This window comes from Dermacentor silvarum, chromosome 8, assembly GCF_013339745.2.
Source record: "Dermacentor silvarum isolate Dsil-2018 chromosome 8, BIME_Dsil_1.4, whole genome shotgun sequence".
Lineage (NCBI taxonomy): Eukaryota > Metazoa > Arthropoda > Arachnida > Ixodida > Ixodidae > Dermacentor > Dermacentor silvarum.
Genome location: NC_051161.1, coordinates 91,617,398 through 91,638,555, shown reverse-complemented (window position 1 = coordinate 91,638,555; position 21,158 = coordinate 91,617,398). Strand labels below are relative to the sequence as shown.

The 21,158-nt window shown below is 47.6% G+C and overlaps 1 protein-coding gene across 1 annotated transcript in view; it reads left to right on the top strand.

Annotated features, from left to right (window-relative positions):
* The window catches only part of LOC119462278 (cytochrome P450 3A14-like), a 66,539-nt gene that overhangs the window by 40,919 nt on the left and 4,462 nt on the right, over positions 1–21,158 (top strand). Inside the window, exons 11-12 of the mRNA XM_049673230.1 lie at positions 10,864–10,955; positions 20,803–20,946. Of these exons, the coding sequence (XP_049529187.1) occupies positions 10,864–10,955; positions 20,803–20,946 (236 nt within the window). The remainder of the gene's footprint in view (positions 1–10,863; positions 10,956–20,802; positions 20,947–21,158) is intronic.

Here is a 21,158-nt window from a genome sequence, read left to right as displayed (position 1 = left end):
ATCAGACTCAGAACTCGCAGACAGTAGGCTGTCACACATGTGGGAGGCGCACAACAGTTTACAGAAACGCTGGCTAGTCAATAAGCGCAATCGCAAACTCAAAACCAGAATCGCGGCCCTTGTCAAGGAGATAGAAGAGCACGCGACGCACCTAACACGCCAACAGTGGGGGCAGCTGTGCGAACGCATGAGTGCCAATTTGGGCCTAAAGGACACGTGGTCATTCCTGCGATGCCTGCTAAACCCCGAAAACAACAAGATCCAACAGCGCAAGAGTATTTCGCGGTTGCTTCACAGCAGCCCAGCGGAAGACCAAGCACTGCTGGACTCTCTGCAAACCCAATATCTGGCGGACAGCACAAGGGTCCCCTTACCTCCTTATACCGTCCAGGACAACCCAGAACTGAATGCAGTCATCACTGTCTGGGAAGTCCAGGCAGCCTTACATAAGCTCAGAACCACATCTGCCCCAGGGGAGGATAAGATCACCAACAAAGCTCTTGGAAACCTTGATGACAAGATCAATACAGGTGATCACCCAACTCTTTAACTCGCACGGGGCCGCAGGAACTCTCCCACCGCAGTGGAGTCATGCGAATATCACATTTATTCCCCAGCCAGGCACGGTGCTAGATTTCAAAAATCTACGGCCGATTTCACTCACCTCATGTCTCGGTAAGCTCTTCGAACATGTCATACTAGAAAGACTGCAACACCATAAGCAAACGCATAATCGCTTCCCTCACATAATGATTGTCTATCTACGTAAGACGTCATGCTTCAGCTCTCTGAAGAAGTCCTGCACCCCCTGCATGCGACACGCACAAGAGCCATACTAGCACTTGACCTCGCCAAGGCCTTTGACAATGTGGAACATACCGCAGTGCTGAAGGCCTTGTCCGATGTACACGTAGGCGGGAGAACTCACGCCTATGTCACAGCTTTCCTACAGGCCAGGACTGCGGTCCTGACTGTGGGAGAACTGACAACTAATAAGCTGCAGCTGGGTAGCAGAGGCACACCGCAAGGATCAGTGCTCTCGCCACTCCTCTTCAATCTCACTCTCAGTCCCATGGCCTTGTCCGAACATTCCGAACCTCTCGCACTCCCTGTACGCAGACGATATTATCTTGTGGACCACTATAGACAACATAGGCGACATGGCGGCTACCTTACAAGTAGGAGCCGATGGGGTGGCGGAGCGGGCTGCGGCAATAGGCCTCGCGTGCTCCCCCACCAAGTCGGAACTTCTTGTTCTCCACCCTCCCAGGAGTCGCACAGACCCAACTGCAGCCCCGAGCATCCGTATCCACATGGGGACGTGCTCCATTCCAGAGGTCACAAAGCTACGAGTGCTTGGCATGGTCATGCAGAATAACACACGGCGACCGTAACCAATCTCACCACCACAGTACACCACACTATGCGCCTGATCAGGCGAATAGCCAATAGACACCATGGGATGCGAGAGCATGACCTGAGAAGGTTAGTGCAGGCCTTTGTCATGTGGAGAGTAGTATACTCGCTCCCATATTTACATCTCACCAGGGCGGAAAAGTAAAAAGTGGATGTCCTCATACGCCAAGCGCATAAGACAGCGCTTAACCTCCCTAGGCACATGCCAAATGAGAGCCTCCTTCACATGGGGGTACATAACACACTTGATGAGCTCACATAAGGCCACCGCACAGCCCAAATCGAGAGGTTGTCCTCTACCACCACCAGACGGCACATCCTGGACAAACTAGGACTAAGCCCGATCTCCGAGGAAGATCAGACACGTTCCTTACCGTAAGACATACAGAACTGTCTCACTATCCTCCCCCTGCCTAGAAACATGCACCCCGTGCATCACGAGGCGCGCAGGCAGGCCGGGGCAAAAACCATCTACAAGCAACATCACCACGACCGCCTCACGGTGTGTGTCGACGCCGCTAGCTACCCACACAAACCGGCCTATGATGTTAGTGTAGTGTCACATCAGCTTCGTTACACCACAGCAGCCACAATACAGGCACGCACGTACCTAGAGGAGGAGGAGGCTGCCATATCCCTGGCCATATACACCACTGCTTCCGAGGTTATTCTTAGCGACTCCAAAACTGCAATCCGCAACTACTCCAAAGGCCGAGTTCATGAACCGGCAAGGAAAATTCTCAATCGTCAGACCCCCCCCCCCCCCCCCTCAGACCCATTACGCTCATCTGGGTGCCCACGCACGCGGGCCATCCAGGCAACGAGATGGCCCATTCCGTCGCTCGTGTAGCCGTCAACCGAGCCACGCCGTCCGATGACCTGGATAACGCCAGAGACCGATTGGTAGCATATCATGAGATAACCCTCCAATACCGCGAAAGGCGGTTAACATATGCTCCCCCACACAAATCATTAACCAAATTCCAGCAAACTGCCTGGCGCCAGCTTCTGGCACAAACCTTCCTCTCTCCAGATTTTCTCGCCGTTGTTCATCCAGGCCTATATCGACAGGAATGTACGCTCTGCGGCGCACCTAGAGCCAACTTTCAGCACATAATTTTCATATGCCCTGAGCTCCAGCCGCCCTTTGAGTGGCAACTCGCCGACGTCGAGGGATGGGAGACCGCGGTGTCTAGCTCCAACCCAGCCGACCAAATACGGCTGGTAGATTGGGCTTTGAGGGTCGCCGAGGGCCACAAACTCCCGGCCATCCTACGCGCTCCTGAGCCCCTTCACAAGTAGTTTTGTTACATAAGGCTCACGAACAATAAATGTTTACCACCACCACCAAGGTGGGTAAGATTTCCGACGCAGCTCGACGAGCGTCCCATTCTGATCTCGTCGAAAACCTCCGAGCCGCCCCCAGAGGCACCGGCAACAGTCACTAACGCCGCGCGCGTTCGGTGAGGGCGCGGGCAAAACGCCGGCGGTATCGACAACAGTTCTGCGCGTTGCTGGTGCTGCTGCATGTCCAAGTTTATACAGCTGATAAAACTACTATCCTTAATCCGTATAACTCTCTAATAATTTGCTATCGCAGTTGATGCTTCGCCTTTCGGGTGAAACTGCGACATTTTCCTCATGATAATTGAATAACTGCAGGTTACCCCACACTTCTTGGTTTAAACAAATAAATTATGGCGTTCTGTACCACACTCTCGAAATATACTCTTCTTCCATAGGTAATAGGACAAAACGGCCTCCTCATATTAGGCGACTTCAACGCGGCGCACGAGGCGTGGGGGTATGTCAGACATACCAAAAAAGTGGTCGCGTTTCACCTTAAAGGTGAAGCATCAATTGCGATAGCAGATTTGTAGAGGGCTATACGGAGTAATGATAGTAGCTTTATCAGCTGTATAAACTTGGACATGCAGCAGCACCGGCAACACGCAGAACTATTGTCGACGCCGTCGGCGTTTTGCCCGCGTTCGCACGAAATGCGTGCGGCGTTGGTGACTGTTGCCGGAGCCTCTGATATAAATAGGCACTGGGTGCCGCAGCTAAACGTCGCCTCCCTTCCCTCCCCCTCCCCCCCCTCGACGGCCTTTTGCGCGTCGGAAGAAGGCGCGTTTGTTCTACATATATGGTGATTGTAGAGGAGGAAAGAGACGCCGACTTCTGCAGCCCTTATAAGGGAGCACGGCGCAGAACGCGCGTTTGTTCTCCGCCGTGCGTTCACTCCCCGTGAAAGGGCTCGTCCCTCGCCCCCTTTCACTCGCACATACAGCGTTCGGCGCGCGGCGACGATTTAATCTCCATTGACGTCATACGGAACCTCACGGCGACGGCGACGCCGACGGCAGAAATCTGCTTTGGAGTGTCCATATAATTGCTATCGCAATAAAAGGGAACAACCTTGTACAACGTCATACAACACCACCGATTTACGATAGTGACGGATCCGACATATCCAACAAGAGTCGGCAATAGCACGGCCCGCGACACCTGTCCCGATCGTACGCTCGCGTCCAGACTTCGGAACGTCGAGTGGGAAAACACTAACGAGACGCTAAGGAGCGACCACTTCATACTCGACATCTCGGTACACCTGGGAAACTTCCCAGGAAGAAAGATACGCTCCACCAAAGTCACGGACTGGGCAAAGTTCTGGAGCGAAAGAGAAACTCAAGAAGCCCAAGCGATAACTGATCTGGAGGCCTGGGTTAGAGAACTGCAGGAATCGGTAGCCAAACACTCCAACGAGGTTGCCCTCACCACGGACAATCCGGCAGTGGAACCGCGCCTCTTACACATGTGGGAAGTGCGCCACAGTCTGCTTAGAATATGGTGAAGGCAGCGGTACAACCGTAAGCTAAAAATACGCATCGCGAAACTAACGGACGAGGCAGAGCGCTACGCAGAGCAACTTGCACGACAGAACTGGGACCAGTTCTGTGACTCCCTCCAAGGAACGCTGGGCACTGCGAAGACGTGGACCATACTCAGACATCTCCTACATCCGACCCAGAGCAAGAGAGAAAGCAAGCACACGATGAGCAGAGTACTACACAACTTCGGAGGCACAGACGATCAGCTATTGTGTGCCTTACAAAGTAGATATATTGGCCAGCCGATCCTTGGTGCAAAGCCAGCGGCTGACTACGCCGGACTGGAAAACAGCGAGCTCGACCGGGACATAGCGCGTTCCGAGCTGACACGAGCGATCGCAAGACTCACTCGAAACACCACTCCTGGCAAGGGCGGAATCACCAACAAGTTGCTACGTAAGCTGCATGATTCAACCGTGCAGGCAATACTGGAACTCGTAAATGCACACTGGAGCAGAAGGACCTTCCCGCGGACTTCAAGCATGCGGAGATTACACTGATACCAAAGCCAGGAAAAACGCCCTGCCTGGAGAACCTAAGACCCATTTCGCTTACGTCTTGCCTCGGTAAATTGATGGAACGTGTTTTCTTAGACAGGCTACAGACGCATCTCAAAGAACGTCAACTGATGCCGAACACGATGTTTGGTTTTCGGCCCAACCTGTCAACGCAAGACGTGCTTCTGCAGCTCATAAGAAAGTACTGACTGCAGCAACGCCGTGCTGCCCAAAAGCAATTCTCGCACTAGACCTAAAGGGAGCCTTTGACAACGTGGGGCACGAGTCCATACTAGCCAATCTCAGTGACACGAATTGCCGCCGATGAACGTACAGCTACGTGAGGGCTTTTCTCACCGATCGCACAGCCACAATAGGGGTGGGAAATGTGAGGTCACAGCGAATAGACACACCTAACAGAGGAACGCCACAAGGAGCAGTGCTGTCGCCGACACTTTTCAATGTGGCCATGATGAAACTCCCAGCCCAACTCGAGAAAATACCGGGGATAAAACATGCCTTGTATGCAGACGACATCACGATATGGACGGCCGGAGGGTCCATAGAACAACAAGAGGGATTACAGGAGGCAGTAGACGTCGTAGCAAGCTATGCGGAGACATGCAGACTGCAATGCGTGCCGGAGTAGTCGGAGTTCCTCATAATCGAGAAGCGCTCACGAGGACGATCAACAGCCCCGGCACCAACCATCCACCTGCGAATAGGTCCTAGAGAAATTACCAAGGTAGGCAGACTTCGGATCCTCGGCTTACACTTACAAAAGGACGGGGGCGGAGGATACGCCATACAGAAGCTACAACACACTACCACACAGATCTTGCGCATGATTCAACGAATTAGCAACAGGAAGAGGGGACTCAAGGAACAGGACCTTATACGATTAGTGCGGGCTCTGATTGTGAGCCGCATTGCGTACTCGGCACCATATTTAAATTTCAGTAACGCGGAAGTGGAGGTACTCGACCGGCTGATACGCAAGGCGTATAAGCAAGCGCTCGGACTCCCACTCGGAACGGCTACTTTTCGCCTCGAGGAGACAGGGGTGTACAACAACGCACGGGAAATCATAGAGGCCCACCTGGTAAGCCAGAAGGAAAGACTACTACGCACAATAGCGGGACGCTGCGTCTTGGAACGTCTTGGATATTCCGTACGGAAGACCAGCGCACTGACCAAAATCCCAACATGAATACAAGAAACTATGCACGTCTCACCGATTCCCAGGAACATGCACCAAAACTTTCACATCGGATGGAGACAAGCCCGAGCACAGGCACTCGCGAGAAAGTATGGAAACCACCCCAATGCCTTGTACGTAGACGCGGCCAGCACCGCAAGAAGCACCGCATTCGTCACCCGCGTAGTCGACAATCACGGGACCGAAATAAATGCGTCATCGGTTTCCAGAGTGAGCGCTGCGGAGGCAGAGGAACTAACGATAGCGTTAGCCATCACGACGAGACCGCACTGGGATTGCGTCATAGTTCTGACGGACTCTCAGACGGCATGCAGAAATTATTCCAGAGCCAAAATTTCCAGGGCTGCACATCGCATTCTGAATGGAGCTCACCAGCTCCCACCATGCATACAAATCGTGTGGACTCCGGGGCATGAGTCTTTACGCGGCAATCAGAAGGCACACGCCTACGCCCGAGCGCATGCACACCGGGAGCCGCGAAATGACCGCGCTGAGCAGTTCCAACCAGAGCTTATACCATTAACCTACACTCACATCCTACATAATACATAATACATAAGCTCTGCATATGCTGCATGATTCCTACTCTGATCGAATTCGCATTTATACAGACGGATCTTCGACTCTGACCAGCTCTACTGGTGCGGTAGTTATTCCGTCGGCATCATTCTGCAAGAAGTTCAAGATCAGCCACGTCACAACATCGACAGGGTCTGAACTTGCCGCCCTCCGTAGCGCAGTGCTTTATGTGCACGAACAATCACCAAATAATTGGGCTATATTCTGTGACTCAAAGGCAGCCCTACAGTCACTTTTATCAGCTATGCGCCGCAGCCCACATGAACAATTGGTAGCAGAGATACGATTACGCTACCATCGAGCGGTGGTCTGAGGCCACGACATTGTATTTCAGTGACTACCTGGGCACTGCAACATCACTGGCAACGAATGCGCCGACAAAGCTGCCCGTGAAGCACATGACGAATATGAACGAATCCCAATACCATTGTCAAGAACGGAGGCAGCACGGCACCTCAGTAGTCTTGCCCATACTATAACTCTAAGAAAATGGCATACACCAGAGTTTACCAACCGGCGCCTATATGCCATGGACCCACAGATGCAATTACGACTTTTACCCGGTTTTAAACGACATGAAGAAACCTTACTGTACCGCCTGCGATTAGGAGTTTCTTTTACGAACTCCTATTCATTCCTAATAGGAATGGCGGACAGTGCCAACTGCAGCACATGTGGTGTTGAGGAAACCACCAGACATCTCTTATGTGACTGCCCTAGATACGAAGAAGAAAGGATTGCCCTTCGGACTGCTTTGGGGCACTTAGACGACAGGCCTTTTACGGATGAGAAGATCTTGGGCCCGTGGCCTCGTGCGTCTTCTATGTCCAGGGCTACAAAGGTGCTGCTGCGCTTTTTGAAGTGCACAAGCCTGCATGACCGCCTGTGACGGAACTTAGCGATGAACGCTTCACTGTAAATGTGCAAGGTGTGAACTGTGAACTTCTCTCTTCCTTCTCCTCTTTCAATCCCTTCTCCCCCTTCCCCAGTGCAGGGTAGCCTACCGGGCTCAGCCTGGTTAACCTCCCTGCCTTTTCCTTATGATTTCTCTCTCTCTCTCTCTCACATCCTACAACACTATCGCCTTTCACGAAGAACGCTACCCTGACGCGAGAGGAAGCCGTAATATGGAGAAACTCCAAACAAACACATATCCACATTTCAGTCTTTACCACGCCATACACCCTGCGCTGTATGTCCACACTGTGATCAGTGTCCACACTGTGATCAATGTGCAACGCTTTACCACATGGTATGGCCTTGCGCAAACACGCCACACCTCACACCCATAACACACCCCACCACACGGCAATGGGAGGCAGCGCTGTCCAGCTCCGACTCGACGGACCATCTCAACCTGGTCAACCGAGCGAGAAGGGCAGCTAAGGCCGCTGGACTGAGGGGACCACCCACTGCAGAGCGGAGGAGCTACCTACGCTCGCGTGCTCTTTGGAATAAAGTTTATTCTCTCTCTCTCTCTCTCCATAGGTAATAGTAATGAAAGACCCTGGTAAGGTTTTCCGTTTTAAGAATATAGGGTGCCTACATGCAACGCCGTTAAAACGGCGTTGCATGTAGGCTCCCTATAATAATCGATCTCGCAGCGCCCGCAGCTTACCGCGGTCCCTTTTGTTATTTCTCGTATAGCAAGAGGCGGTGTCATCTGAAAAAAAAGAAAAAAAAAGTAATTTTTAAGACATTTGTTTCTCAGCAACGCTTGCATTAGGTAAATAGACAAACGTTTCCGTCGAAACAACCGGGGTTGGTATTTGCATTTCCCGATAGTTGACAAAATACTGGACAGAAACTCAAAAAAGTTCGGGCGGACAACTTGGGAGATTACGGAGGTTGTGTGGAATAACAGATAGCTGCTGTCGCTTCGATCTCTTTGGCTCCATTCACGATGGCTGCCTGCGTAGATTTATGATTTTGCATGTACACTGTCGTAGTGTTTGTGATGTGTCGCAAAGTTAATGTCAAGCAGACGCAATTTACTGTTTTCTGTGCTCATCTGTTCTGTTTATATGAAGTAGGATGTATTGCATGTGTGGTACGTTATATTGCATTGTATACGTTCATACAACAGTTGTACGCGTGCCTACGGGTAAATAAATTTCCTTGTCAGCTTGAGTAGAGACTGTACGTGTGAGTGCCTCGGGTGTCATTCATGAATCCGAGGCTGACATTTATGATTTTGCATGTACACTGGCAGTGGATTTATATGTAGCCAAACCAGTATTAAGCAGACACCATTTACTATTTTGTACGCACCGTTCGCACCAGCGCCGCCGCGCGCTTTCAGTACGAACGCGGGCAAAACGCCGAAGGCGTCGACAACAGTTCCGCGCGTCGCTGGTACTGCTGCATGTCCAAGCTTATACACCTGATAAAACTACTATCCTTATTCTGTTTAGCTCTCTAATAATTTGCTATCGCAGTTGATGCTTCGCCTTTCGGGTGAAACTGCGACAATTTTTTTTCCCTGCACGCCGCGGTAACGCCGTGGTTAAGACGGTGCGCTGCTGAGCTCGAGGTCACTGCAGGTTCGATTGCGGCCATTGCGGCTGCATTTCGACGAGGGCCAAATGCAAGAACGCTCGTGTATCGTGCATTTAGATTGTGCACGTAGATTTAGGTCTTTTCTTAAACCCTGGGTGTTTAAAATTACCCCGGAGTCGCCTTCTGCGGTGTTCCCCATAATCAGGTCTACTGCGTTGCGTTTCCCTGTTTGTTGTGGACGCCGGTTCAAGCTACTGAGTTTTCGAACGAAATATAATGTTGCGCTGTTTTAAAGACGATAGTCTTTCTTGGGGAACTTAAACGCTGAAAATTTGGTCTGTCTGTCTGTCTGTCACCCGATTCAGCCACCCGGCCAAAGTTGGACCACTTGCTTACCGCCCACACTACTTAAACTGGTACGGCTGTTCATACTTGTGAACGTTATCGATCACAAAGTAAATATTACGCATATCTGAGGCGCAACATCACTAGGTAAGTATTAGGAGGTGTGTTCCTTTAATAGAAAATACATGGATACGTAACTCTAAAGACCCTAGTTTCTTAAGCTGCGCTGAAAATGCCATGCTATGCGCGCCGACGAACGACGTTCCCCGACTGCGCGCCGACGAGCGCCCTCTGCCATGGAGGAAGGAAACCCTCTGCACAAGCTCATGTTTCCCGATGTATTGCCAGATGGCGTCCATGTCTCACGCAGCGCCTGCTCAATTTTATCGATGCCAGCCCGATGCGGCCGATTCAACATAAAGGAAGCGCTGTCTGAGGCAGGGCAAAACATGAATGGCCGCTTGATGAAATAATGCGGTAAAATGAAATCTGTTCAAACAAACGTCCATGCCAGGACGGAAATGGTACGAGAACAGCATCACGGGTGGCCGCGGATCAGACCAGCACTCATGTAGTACGGCCGGCAGAAGACTATCGTCTTTCGACGACATTTGCAGCGAAGCACGCAGATACGCGGCAAATTTTTTGACGGTATTTCTTTGTCACTCATACGGGCATACAGCGGTACATATCGGTTTCAATTACTTTTGGCTGCTGAATTGAACGCGAACTGAACTGTTTTCTCTAAGCAGGAAGAAAAGTAAACGATCGGATACTGAACGCAAGCCCTCATCCGCATGAACTGAAAGAGAGAGAGAGAGCAAGCTCTGTAATGAAACGCAGAGAATTCAGCCGGCGTGTGTAGAGTCGCGTACATGCTACTATGCATGCGGCAGATGTGGGATTAAAAGACCCTAGGAGAGAAGGCGTAAGAAAAAAAAGAAGCTGTGAAAAAGATGGACTTGCTGTTTACGCATAAAATTATTTTTGCGCCATGTTCCATTCAAATTGAAAGCATAAATTGATTTCACACAAAAAACGCGCGTAAGTAGTACATAATGTGACCATTTATACATACTTCCAGTCAATACTCATAAACGTCACGTAATGCAGGATACCAGATTTGAACCACATCAGTAAGAATACCCAGTATTTGTATTTTTAATATCTTCAAAGCCCACAATGTTTCAAGGGTTGCGTATACTGCGGTCTGGCCAGTCTCCCAGCCACCAAATATTGCGCTTCGCACTTGGCGAGAAGAAGCGAACCGCACTGTTCAAAAAACGCTCGCGAGAGGGAAGCGGCACTTCCGTCACTCAGAGCAAGGAGTCAAACCCGCGACCTGTTGCTCGGTAGCATAACGTCACATCGCTTGATCGAATGCAGCGGGTAACGCATCGTATTATTTCCCATGCAGGGAAATGAGCCCAGCATGGACGTGGTGTCGAAGCTGAAGTACCTGCACTGCGTCGTCTCCGAGACGCTGCGACTATACCCTGCGACTCCAAGGTACTGCACCAGTTACAACGACGTGTGAAAACGTTCAATTCATTCGTAATTTGTAATTGTCTGATTGTCGCCGGGGCCACTTCCCATAACGACTTACTTCTTACGTTGACAACTGGAGTAATAGGGTTTTAGAGGGCGCTGAGGGGGGGGGGGATTATTTATATAAAAAGTTATTAGCTCTCTCAATATCATTGCGAACTTTTTTCGACAATATGACGATGAACAGACAGAAATTTCATTATATATAAAAACAACTTTGAATTACACATTATTCTTCAGTCTTTTGCTTCAGTCAAAAAGCATTGTATCAAATGTAGTTACATATTCCATTCCTTGTGCCATCGCGGTGCTGGTTGGTGGTGTAGCTACAGGCAAGGTTATCCTGGTTACGGTGGCAAGATAGCGTGGTAGTTAGTCTCGAAAAGCAGTCACTTCTCGTACAAATTAGTCTGCATCAAAATTATTCTCCACTATCCACGATTTATTAATCACGGATAGTGAAGAGCAATTTTGATGCAGGCAGTAAGCTGTCTGCTTTTCATATAGTGACGAAAAAGAACTTTACCTGATAATTTTAAAACGCCATCTTTGATATGCACACTCTGTAGTGGGAGATCGTTTCTTTTACGTGCTTATGCTGGAAATTTAAGTTACGATATCGGGAACATATTTGAGTTCACTGAAATTTTCCTCCCTTTTTTGTCATTTCCTCTGAACATTTAGGTGTGGCTGTTTTGAATGTGCAAATATATTGATTGTATAAAATGGCATAGAGCATTGCAGATCACAAAGCTAATATACAAAATTTCCTAAATAAAAAATTTCCGGTCATTTTATTTAGCGGACATTTTCGTTTAGCGGACATTTCGTGTGAAAAAGCGCTACTTATAGATAAAACACTTTAATGAAATCATGGTTTCCATAGAAAAGAGAAAACTACAATGATTCAATGATGTTCTTTCCCCATGTCTTGAGCCGCCAACTTCACGCTCACAGTCCTGAAAATAAATTACGCGAGACAGTGGATATGGCGGCGACTTTCCCTATGAATTTATAATATAATCAGTTTATTATAGGGGGGCGAATATACGCTTTTTAGAATACGAATAAAACACGAATAGCAAGTATAGAATTTTTAATAGTCAAATGCAAATACATATATTTACATCAGTAATATTTATTTCGGTATATTAGGTACCATGTCTGCGCCGACTTGTGCAAGAAAGAAGCTAGCTATTAGGGACAATGCATCAGTATAAAACACAAGGCCACTTACGGTCAAAGAAAAAAAACAGCAGAAATAACCTGTCAACATCTTTACAGCCTGGTTGCAAACAAACTTTCCAAGCATCAATGGGTGCTGTTGGACTAGCTTTCCAAAAGCGCTAATTAAATTCTGTCCATAAAAAGGTCAGAAGCTGTGCAAAAAAGTTGTAGAAAAAGAAAAAAAAACACTGCTGAAGGACTTTTGCACCATAGACACGTGTAAAAAGACTCGTTGCAAAGAAAGCATGACTGGCTGTAGCGTAAAAGATAAAACTGCTACACACTAGACTGCCAAACACACTAAATGTAACACTACAAGCCGATTTCATAGGTTGTCATGTATACTGTAAAAATTCGCTGTTGCGTTGCTCTTGCTGAATTTTTCGCGGTAGCATCTGCTGCCAACTATTTCCCGTAAAATGTACATGCGTCCGTAATTTCATTCCACAGCAGAGCTATAACGCGCCGTCATACTTTCAGCAATTTGCAGTAAAAAATACAGACGCATGTAATTTTATTTAATGGCACCGCAAGAACATGCCGTCAAATTTTCAGGAATTTACAGTGAAAAATGCTGGCGTCTGTAATTTTATGGCACGGCACCGCAATGATTCCAATCATATTCACAACAATTTCAGCAGTTTTTCTGTAAATTATCGAGCGCTGCGCTTTTCGATATAGAAGAACCTGCTACATTTATTATTCACGAATATTAGAGTATCCAATTTACTGGAGAATTGTCCTTTATTACACCTGCTGCGCAGTATTTCTGCTATGCCAGCACAAGTTACTAGTTATACAATGCATCTGAAGCAAGACAAATTGAAGAAAAAAAGAAAGAACTCAGGTGGCTGGCAATAAAACCGAAACAACAGCTGATGCCAAGATGTAGGTATGTTAGCCATTATTTGAAGTATTTTTGAAGTCCTTGTACCTGAGGAAAGAATACGAAAGACAGCCTAAGCAGTAAACGAGGCAAATCAATAGAAAAATTACGAACAAGTGTAATTGTCTGATGTTAGGCTACAATGCACAACTAAATGCCACTATCTCTGATTGGCAGGCTACATCCTCGTTTGCATTCATAACGATATGTAATGCGTCTTGCAATGAACCAGAACCATGTATCGCCAATGTATTAGCTTATTGCTCTTTCTTGGCAGTAATGTTACAGTTTCCGAATACTGCAATATACACACGAGGAATAGTGGGCAACAGGCTTCTTGTGTGTTTGTTCCACATACAAACTGCCATGAAAGGAGGAACAAGCACTTTATTCTGCAATACCCACGAGTGACGTTTGGATCACCAGAAATGCTTCTGACATAAACTACTATGTTAAAGAAGTGAGAAGGGAGAAATGAACTGGCTTTGTGCTCAATACAAGTTTGCTGGCATCGTTAAGAATAAAACGCATTTGAGGCTGCAGCTGCAATATTGGTGAAATTCGCGCTGGATAATGGCAGGATGCTTGAGCTAGGGGCCAGAAAATGAACACAAAGTATAAATTGTAGAGCATGAACGGTTTTTGCTCAGTGCCCGCTCTCACTACACCGCTGTTCACTTTCATTTAGACACTTGAATAAAGATGCTTAAGGTACGTAGAAAAAATGTATACCAAAATGTCCGAGTCAGCTTCTATGATCCAATGGTCAAGACTTAGCACCTTTTCAATGACCCGGTGCTTTTTCCATTGATTTTGTGCCACGAGCTGGGTTGATCCCAAGTATTGTTCTGGAAGGAAGTAAAGCGAAAAGAAGCTTGAAGTCGAAGTTCTTAAGTCTGCGAAATAGGCAGCAATACGGTAAAATTTCCCCTGTTGCATAGTAAGCCCGATGAAAGAGAACAATGCGTATGAAAGGCAGCACGATTTATTGAATAAAGACAAATAGCTAATACTGTGAAGAATGCGCGGACTTTTTGTTGATAAACATTGTTACGCTGAACTCTTGGTTAAGCTATCGTGATTGACCTAGTTTGCTTCCCATTGATACAATGAATTTTGGATTTCTGACAAGATGAACAAAATTACAAGTTCCCTTCAGGTGCAAAAGCTTTCAATATCAAAGGAACTTTTTCATTGTCCCCTTCAGCCACGAATTATGATCGACTGTCGATAAATGCATGAAATCTACACAATTTCTGCCAAGGTGATGCAGACTCCATTAAGAGCAAGTCAAGGTGGTAGAATGACTCTTTCTGCATTTTCTGATGAGTCACCGTAATTACAGAGTGATTAAGTATATAATTATTGTCAACACTGCAATGATACGTTTCTTCATAAAACCTGCAGAAGTTAATTATTGGTTGCAAACTTTACTAGAAAGAAAAAAATTATTTCGCTGCTGCTACAGAAACATCCCACGCTACACCTCCCGTCAAACACTGTAGTGCCATCTCCAAAACAATCTTCGGTAGCGATAGATTTTCCTCAGAAGTAAAACGAGGGTACTTGAAGTAAACAGAACGCTTAATTTACCCTAAGATTAGTTTTTATGAACTATTCCTTATCACAACTGCACATAAATGGCAAATATAAGTCTCGTACATAAATGCGTACTCCGTTACTGAAGGGGTTATTTTCACCAGCTCGATCATACATGTTCCCCTCTAAACAACTGCTTTCTGTAGCTACTTCGTTTCTGTGAGTGCGAAAAATATGACCACGTCAATGCATGCAGCTTAAGCCACCATTTCGCTAGAGCAGGAAGCAGAAGTGCAATGTATTTATAGGCGGAATAACAGCTCTCGTTATCGAAATGGCGATCACATCCCAAAAGTGCGTCTATCTGAGATTCTCGATCTCATGATGGTCCCCCGCGTGACATGAACGACAAATAAAAGAAATCATGGATGCATGCTCTGAGCTACGCACAGCGGTACATGAAACGAAGAAACGGGAGCGAGCTCACGTGCTGGCACAGTTTAACACAACTTAAACAAACAAGTAAAAGACGTAACACAAAACTAATGAGGTACTCTAAGCGAACAATCAAGGCCAGAGCATGGCAGCCAGATAACGCCTCTCTGACCGGAAATAATGTCCTGTTCGATGCGCAGTTCGATGTCCAATCCGCCTTTTTCACGGCGCTACGGCGCATGCGCCCTGCCCTGGCGAATTAGTCGCGAAATGTTTTGGAAGGGTCGCGCGCGCGGCCGTGCGGCCCCGTCTCGGGGAAACGTCCCCCGAAAAAAAAATGCGCTCGGACGCGCGCTACTGCAAGTGCAAACTCGTGCCGTGTACCTCGTTGAAACTTCACTGGTAGCTCGACGTCGGTGCGGTCCCGAAAACGGGCGTAGCATAAGACTGCAACTCCACTTTTAACAGAAAGCGGCGAGGGCTTCGTCCAGACTGCACAGGGAAACACGTAGTTGCCACCTTGCATTGATGGCTGTAATAGCAAATTTATCGATAAACCCCTGCGTTACACTTGGACGACACTTAAAAACACGTTGCTGACGAAGACTTCTTGCAGCGTCGGTCCTCGTTTGCTGGTAGTGGCAGCGTGTGCCCGACTTCACGTTCTCGTTCAAGGCGCGGTAACACTGGGTCGATACAAGACCGACAAGACGCGGACGCCTACGATTGGCCGACCATTCAGCACTGTGTCGCTAAGACCATTTTATCACACCAGGCCTACAAGACGTAACCGACGAGCGCGAGTTGTCGTACTGCGACGGGCTTTCTTGTCGACGGCACCGATAAAATCAGCGCGCCGACCATCGTTCGACCGAACCCCGCGCGATCGGCCGTCGAACTGATAACGTGATAGCCGCAATAGCTTCGTTGGTATATATAAATAATCGCGCTCAAAGTGAGTCAAGACATGCCTACGAAGTTGAAATGCACAAGATTCGACCCTCTCAATCCATGCACATAAGTTTGAGCCAATGTTGATCGTGTTCAGCGAAGGTTAGGACTGGCGCCGTCGAGTTCGCGCACCCGCTACCGGCGGACCTGTACTGAAAAGTAAGCAAGTTAGGATGAAATAAACTGCTTTTATAGTCCAGTTCTAGCCTTAGCGATTTGAAATAAACCACTCTTCGCTTCGATCGCCACGTACACAATAAGCTGCAAGCGGGGACACAACGCTGTGCCCAACGCCTGTGCCAACATCTGTACGTCGCCCTTCTGGCCGTAGGCTGCCGGTCGTATTCGCAACGTAGATGGGTGGGTTTTTACGTGTTGGCATGCTGACACATTTCTTAATTCCTGAGATGTATTGTTTATCTCTGCGTCAAACCCGAAACGAGAGACGGTACATTCGGTACAGCAGCATAGACAGCCGCCTCGCTCAGTTACATACCAACAGTGTCAGCGATGGCATCCGCGTTCTTGCAGAATAACACGGCCTTTAAATGAGCGCTTATGCGAGCACAGTTTTCTCTATGCTTTATGACACGCGCAAACTAACTATGGCGAAGTTAAAGAAAAGCGAGAATCAGTAATAAATTAACAACCCGATACTTGTAACTGGATCACAGTCGCCATTGTTTAAGTGGCTGAGCCGCTCATACTGACTCGTCTCACGATGGAACAACGCGGCTCATATGAGCAGATATGTGTGTTTTATTCTACGTCTTGACATTCTTTCATATCAGCGCCTTTTCATATATGCACCTTTTCCCCGTTTTTTCTTTTTCTTTTTTTGACGCTAACAACGATCTGTGGCTGTAGATGCCGATGTAAACAAGTACACCGCTTTGCTAAATCCGACGCAGAAGGCTGCGCACTCGAAAACATCTTATTTATGTGAAATGTCTAAAGAATGTGTAAAAAGAATTTAAAAAAAGCGAGTTGCAAGTGCAGGAGTTAGCGACAACAAACTCCAAAGCAGCCGCGGCGACGGCAGAGGGAACTCTACGTGCCTTTATTGGCCGCACTATAAACAAAACAGCACAATCAGGCCTGCTAACCCTACATGTGTATAGTTGGTGAGTGCTACATGGCTTCCAGGAACGACATGCTGCCCCACAGAAGCCATTAATAATTTTTTGCGATCCACGAAACGCGCAACCGATGCGCACTTAACACGGGCGCAGGTTCACAAATAAACCGGCGAAAGCCCCAGCACCCTTCCAAAACGTTTCCAGCGGCGTGCGGCAGAGGGCAGCACAGGAAAATGAAAAAGGCGGATTCGGAGAGCACGGGTGTTGCAGTACAAATGAAAAGTATTTCTTTTAACTTCACTAGCGCCGTTGTTTTTTTAGGTAAGTGACGCTCTCAAAACACTATCAAACTCAAAGAGTACTCTCCCAGCTGTAGCTACCTGGCAGACGTAGAAGGCACATTCCTAGGTCTTAGTCAAGGGGTGTAGCAATAGCTTTGAGAAGAAATCTTGCCGCCACCGCTTGCACGCTCAGTCGGCTCAGTCGCTCACTTTTTCAACGAAGAGCCGACACCAAGGTCGATCCAAATGGTCGCGAAGCTTCGGGCGAAAAGCGGTTCAGAACGAATTGTCACCGACATCAGCAAGGGCGGTTATGCGTAGAGCGTACTACAATTCTAGTACACTGTAGTTATGGGAGCAGTGATTGAAGCCTGACTATGTTTGGAGGGAACAAACATTGCGAAAGAAAAAAGCATTTTTTAATTAAAGCGATACACAGATTCATTCAACGAAAATAAAATTCCTAATAAATTTTATATACGCATGGTGAGAAAAGAACTCTGTTTTACTTGATCATTATCAATAAATACCTCTTTCCAGCGCCCACCGTAAGAACGCCCACCGATAGCGGCGGGCGTCGACGCCGCTATCACTTGCAATGTAATGCAACTCTTGAAGTGGGTAGAAAGGGGCACTCGTAAGCTTCACCTGTTACAATACGCCCGCCTCACATGTGTTGCTTTGCTTGTCGACGTTTGTCTAAATTTGGTGACACGTGTAGTTTCATTGTTTCTTAACCTGTTCAGTAAACAGTAGTGAGTTGTGACCGCCAGATAATTGTACACTTTAGTTGTTTTCGTGGGACATCGCTGGCCGACGGGCTTGGCGTTCGACGAAAGGACGAGCACTCTACGCCCAAAGCGTTCGTCGGCCTCCAAACAAAGTATGTTCTGCGCAAGGGTGCGGTTTCGACACCATATGGCTGAACTTTTCCTCCATCGGTTTCCGCGCTGAAAGCTCGAAACGCCCATCACGTCGAATGGCGGGGCATCTGAATATACAGCTCTAATGGCAGGCCCCCGAAAACAAATTTCGCGCCTTTGAGAACAAAATGACGTCACTTCTGTTTTTTAACGGATATGGTATCACATAATTTTTTCTTTCGCCGGAAGTGTTCCCTCCTCACACAGATGGCGCTAAACCCTATGAAACGCCATTGAAGCGCCATATTTTGAACGTATGGGCTTCTATGGAAGCTTCGCTACCAGGTGTATTTACCTTGCCGACACTGCAGAACACTTCATGCAGCATCTGCGACAGCGGAGCCCAGGCTTGTCACGGCAGGCGGAGGAAAAACTACTCATGCGTGTTATGCGAACCCGCACGATTTTCGCCACATGCACTGCAGCCTCACCTTCTTTGCTCGTCTTTTTCTTTCTCTCTTTCGAGAAAGTGCGCATGCGCGTGACTCGATAAACAGAATTTCACCGTTTTCTCTCAGTATGCGCATAGTGCCGTAATTTTTACAGGAAATAATGCTTGAAAAGAACGGGCACAGTAACTTTATTAAAGGGCGAACTTGTGTCCAGAACTAAAGATCACTGCCGTCCCCTTACGCAGCGAAAGTCAGTCGGCGAACTTCCGAGAGAACACGATGTTGCAGAATCGCATTCGGATGGTCCTTATGTTGCAGGTTCTCGAGTAGAGCGTCCTTTTCATTCCGGTATTTCGGGCAGACCGTAGAAAATGTTCAATGCATGCCGTCTCATAGCATGCAGTACAGTTCGGAGAATCAATACGCCCCGTCCTAACTGACCATGCCGGTGTACGAGCAGATCATGTTCTTATTCGATGTAGACATGATGCTTCCTTTCGACGAAATCGCTTGGTTACGCAGGACGCTCACATTTTTATTCAGTACTGAACACACTTCGAGGCTTAAAATTGCGCTGCTCGAGACAGAGGCGGAAGGTATACTGCCTTCCCCTCTAGGCATTCAAAGATATTACATGCAACTTAAGTGTACTACAATTGCAGTCAAAGAGCAGCAATCCACCTGCTGAAGCCAAGTCAATAGTTCTGGAACATTTGAACACGACTTAGCCGAATCACCTACTAGTATACACAGATGGGTCTGTCAAAGTAGAGGAATACAGCTGCGCATGTGCGTTCCATATTATCTCTCTGAGATTTACGGTGTCTGGCCGTCTGGGCAGTATAGCCTCGTTGACCTTTGTGGAAGGCGTCGCAATAGCTGCTGCTCTATGTAAACTAACTACTTTGCCTCCACAGAATGTGATTCTTCTTGCCGATTTAAAGGCTGCGTTGAAACAACTCTATCGCCATCTACCGTCCATCCAGTTCCAGCGCAAATCACAAACCCCCTTGAAAGAATTCGGCAACAAAGGCTTCACAGTAAAGTTTCAGTGGATTCCCTGCCACATTGGTATTGCTGACAACGAAAAAGCTGATGCTCTTGCATACCTAGCGCTCGTTCATCCAGCTAACGTCAAGGCCCCAATGAGTAATTGAGTTACAAAATCTGTCATTCATAATCACTTTGGGTGAACTTTGCGTTCCACCAGCTCAACATTGAAAATATAGTTGAGCTTTCACCGCCGTGTCGTGTATTCCCTAGTGTCAACGTTGTTTACTGACCTCTAAATTTCAGTCGCTTAGAACCCTAAATCATTCCTTAACTAATGCGGTATTTATGCTCGAGCAACCAGCGTAATCAGCGTTGTCTTGTTGAAAAATGAAATAAAAAAATTATTAAGAAGCGGACCGGAAAAAAAGATTACGATTGGCGCCCACTGAAACCATAGCGCTATTGATCTGAATCTAAAAACACGGGACTACAGCTTTCTTGAAGTTCGAGTTTCAGCTGTCATTCAATTTACTTCAGCAAAGCAGTGTTTTCATCTTGCATCTTGCAGCACCCAGGCCACCCGCATTGATCCGAATTCGGCCTTGTAACTAGCTCTTCGTTGCATACAGCAAAATCTATGCTCTATAACTCCCATTTCCAATAATCCCATATGACATACAGAAAAAACGGGTTTTTATATGGGATCCCATATGCATAATGTAGGATTAGTGGATGTGGGAGTTATGGGGCATTTTTTTTTTCAGTAGAGCTAAATGATAAACACAGCTTTCCCTTAGTATCGTGTACTAGCGGCCTTTTGTCATTACTGAGATCAACCGTCTGTTCCGACATTGCCAAGCCTAAAGAAAGGGCCGAATCGGCGGCGCGAAATGCTTTAATTTCAATGAACCTGTCGGTGCGACAGAATTTGGCGTTGGCCATCTGTTTGCCATGATGAACGCTCTACTAAGAGTATAATCGAGGACATGCGTATAGCGGGGCCGTGGCTGTATTGCGTGTTTTAAACAGACTGTAGGCTATAGTAAAACTGTAATTTGTTCTAAACGCCCTCTGTTGCCTTCTCTTGCGCGACCATAACAAGGCTTGAGCGGTCGGCACTCGAAGACTACGTGCTTGGCGAAACGGGAATCAAGCTTCCCAAGGGCTGCACAGTCGTCGTGCCTGTCTACGCTCTACACCGGGACCCGGAGTACTTCCCGGAACCAGATGCTTTCAAGCCCGAGAGGTAACAACTTTCGCGTCACCTGAGGTGCTGTATCATAATAGCACAACGTACTGGATTGGAAAGGGCAGTGAAAAACGATTCATTTATTCCACAGTGTCAAGAAAATAAATCGCAAACAGCAATCACACACAGCCCGCATCACTGCACTTACACATTACAATCAATCTTCACTTCGCATTCATTCATTTACAAAAATGAACGCTGGGACAAGA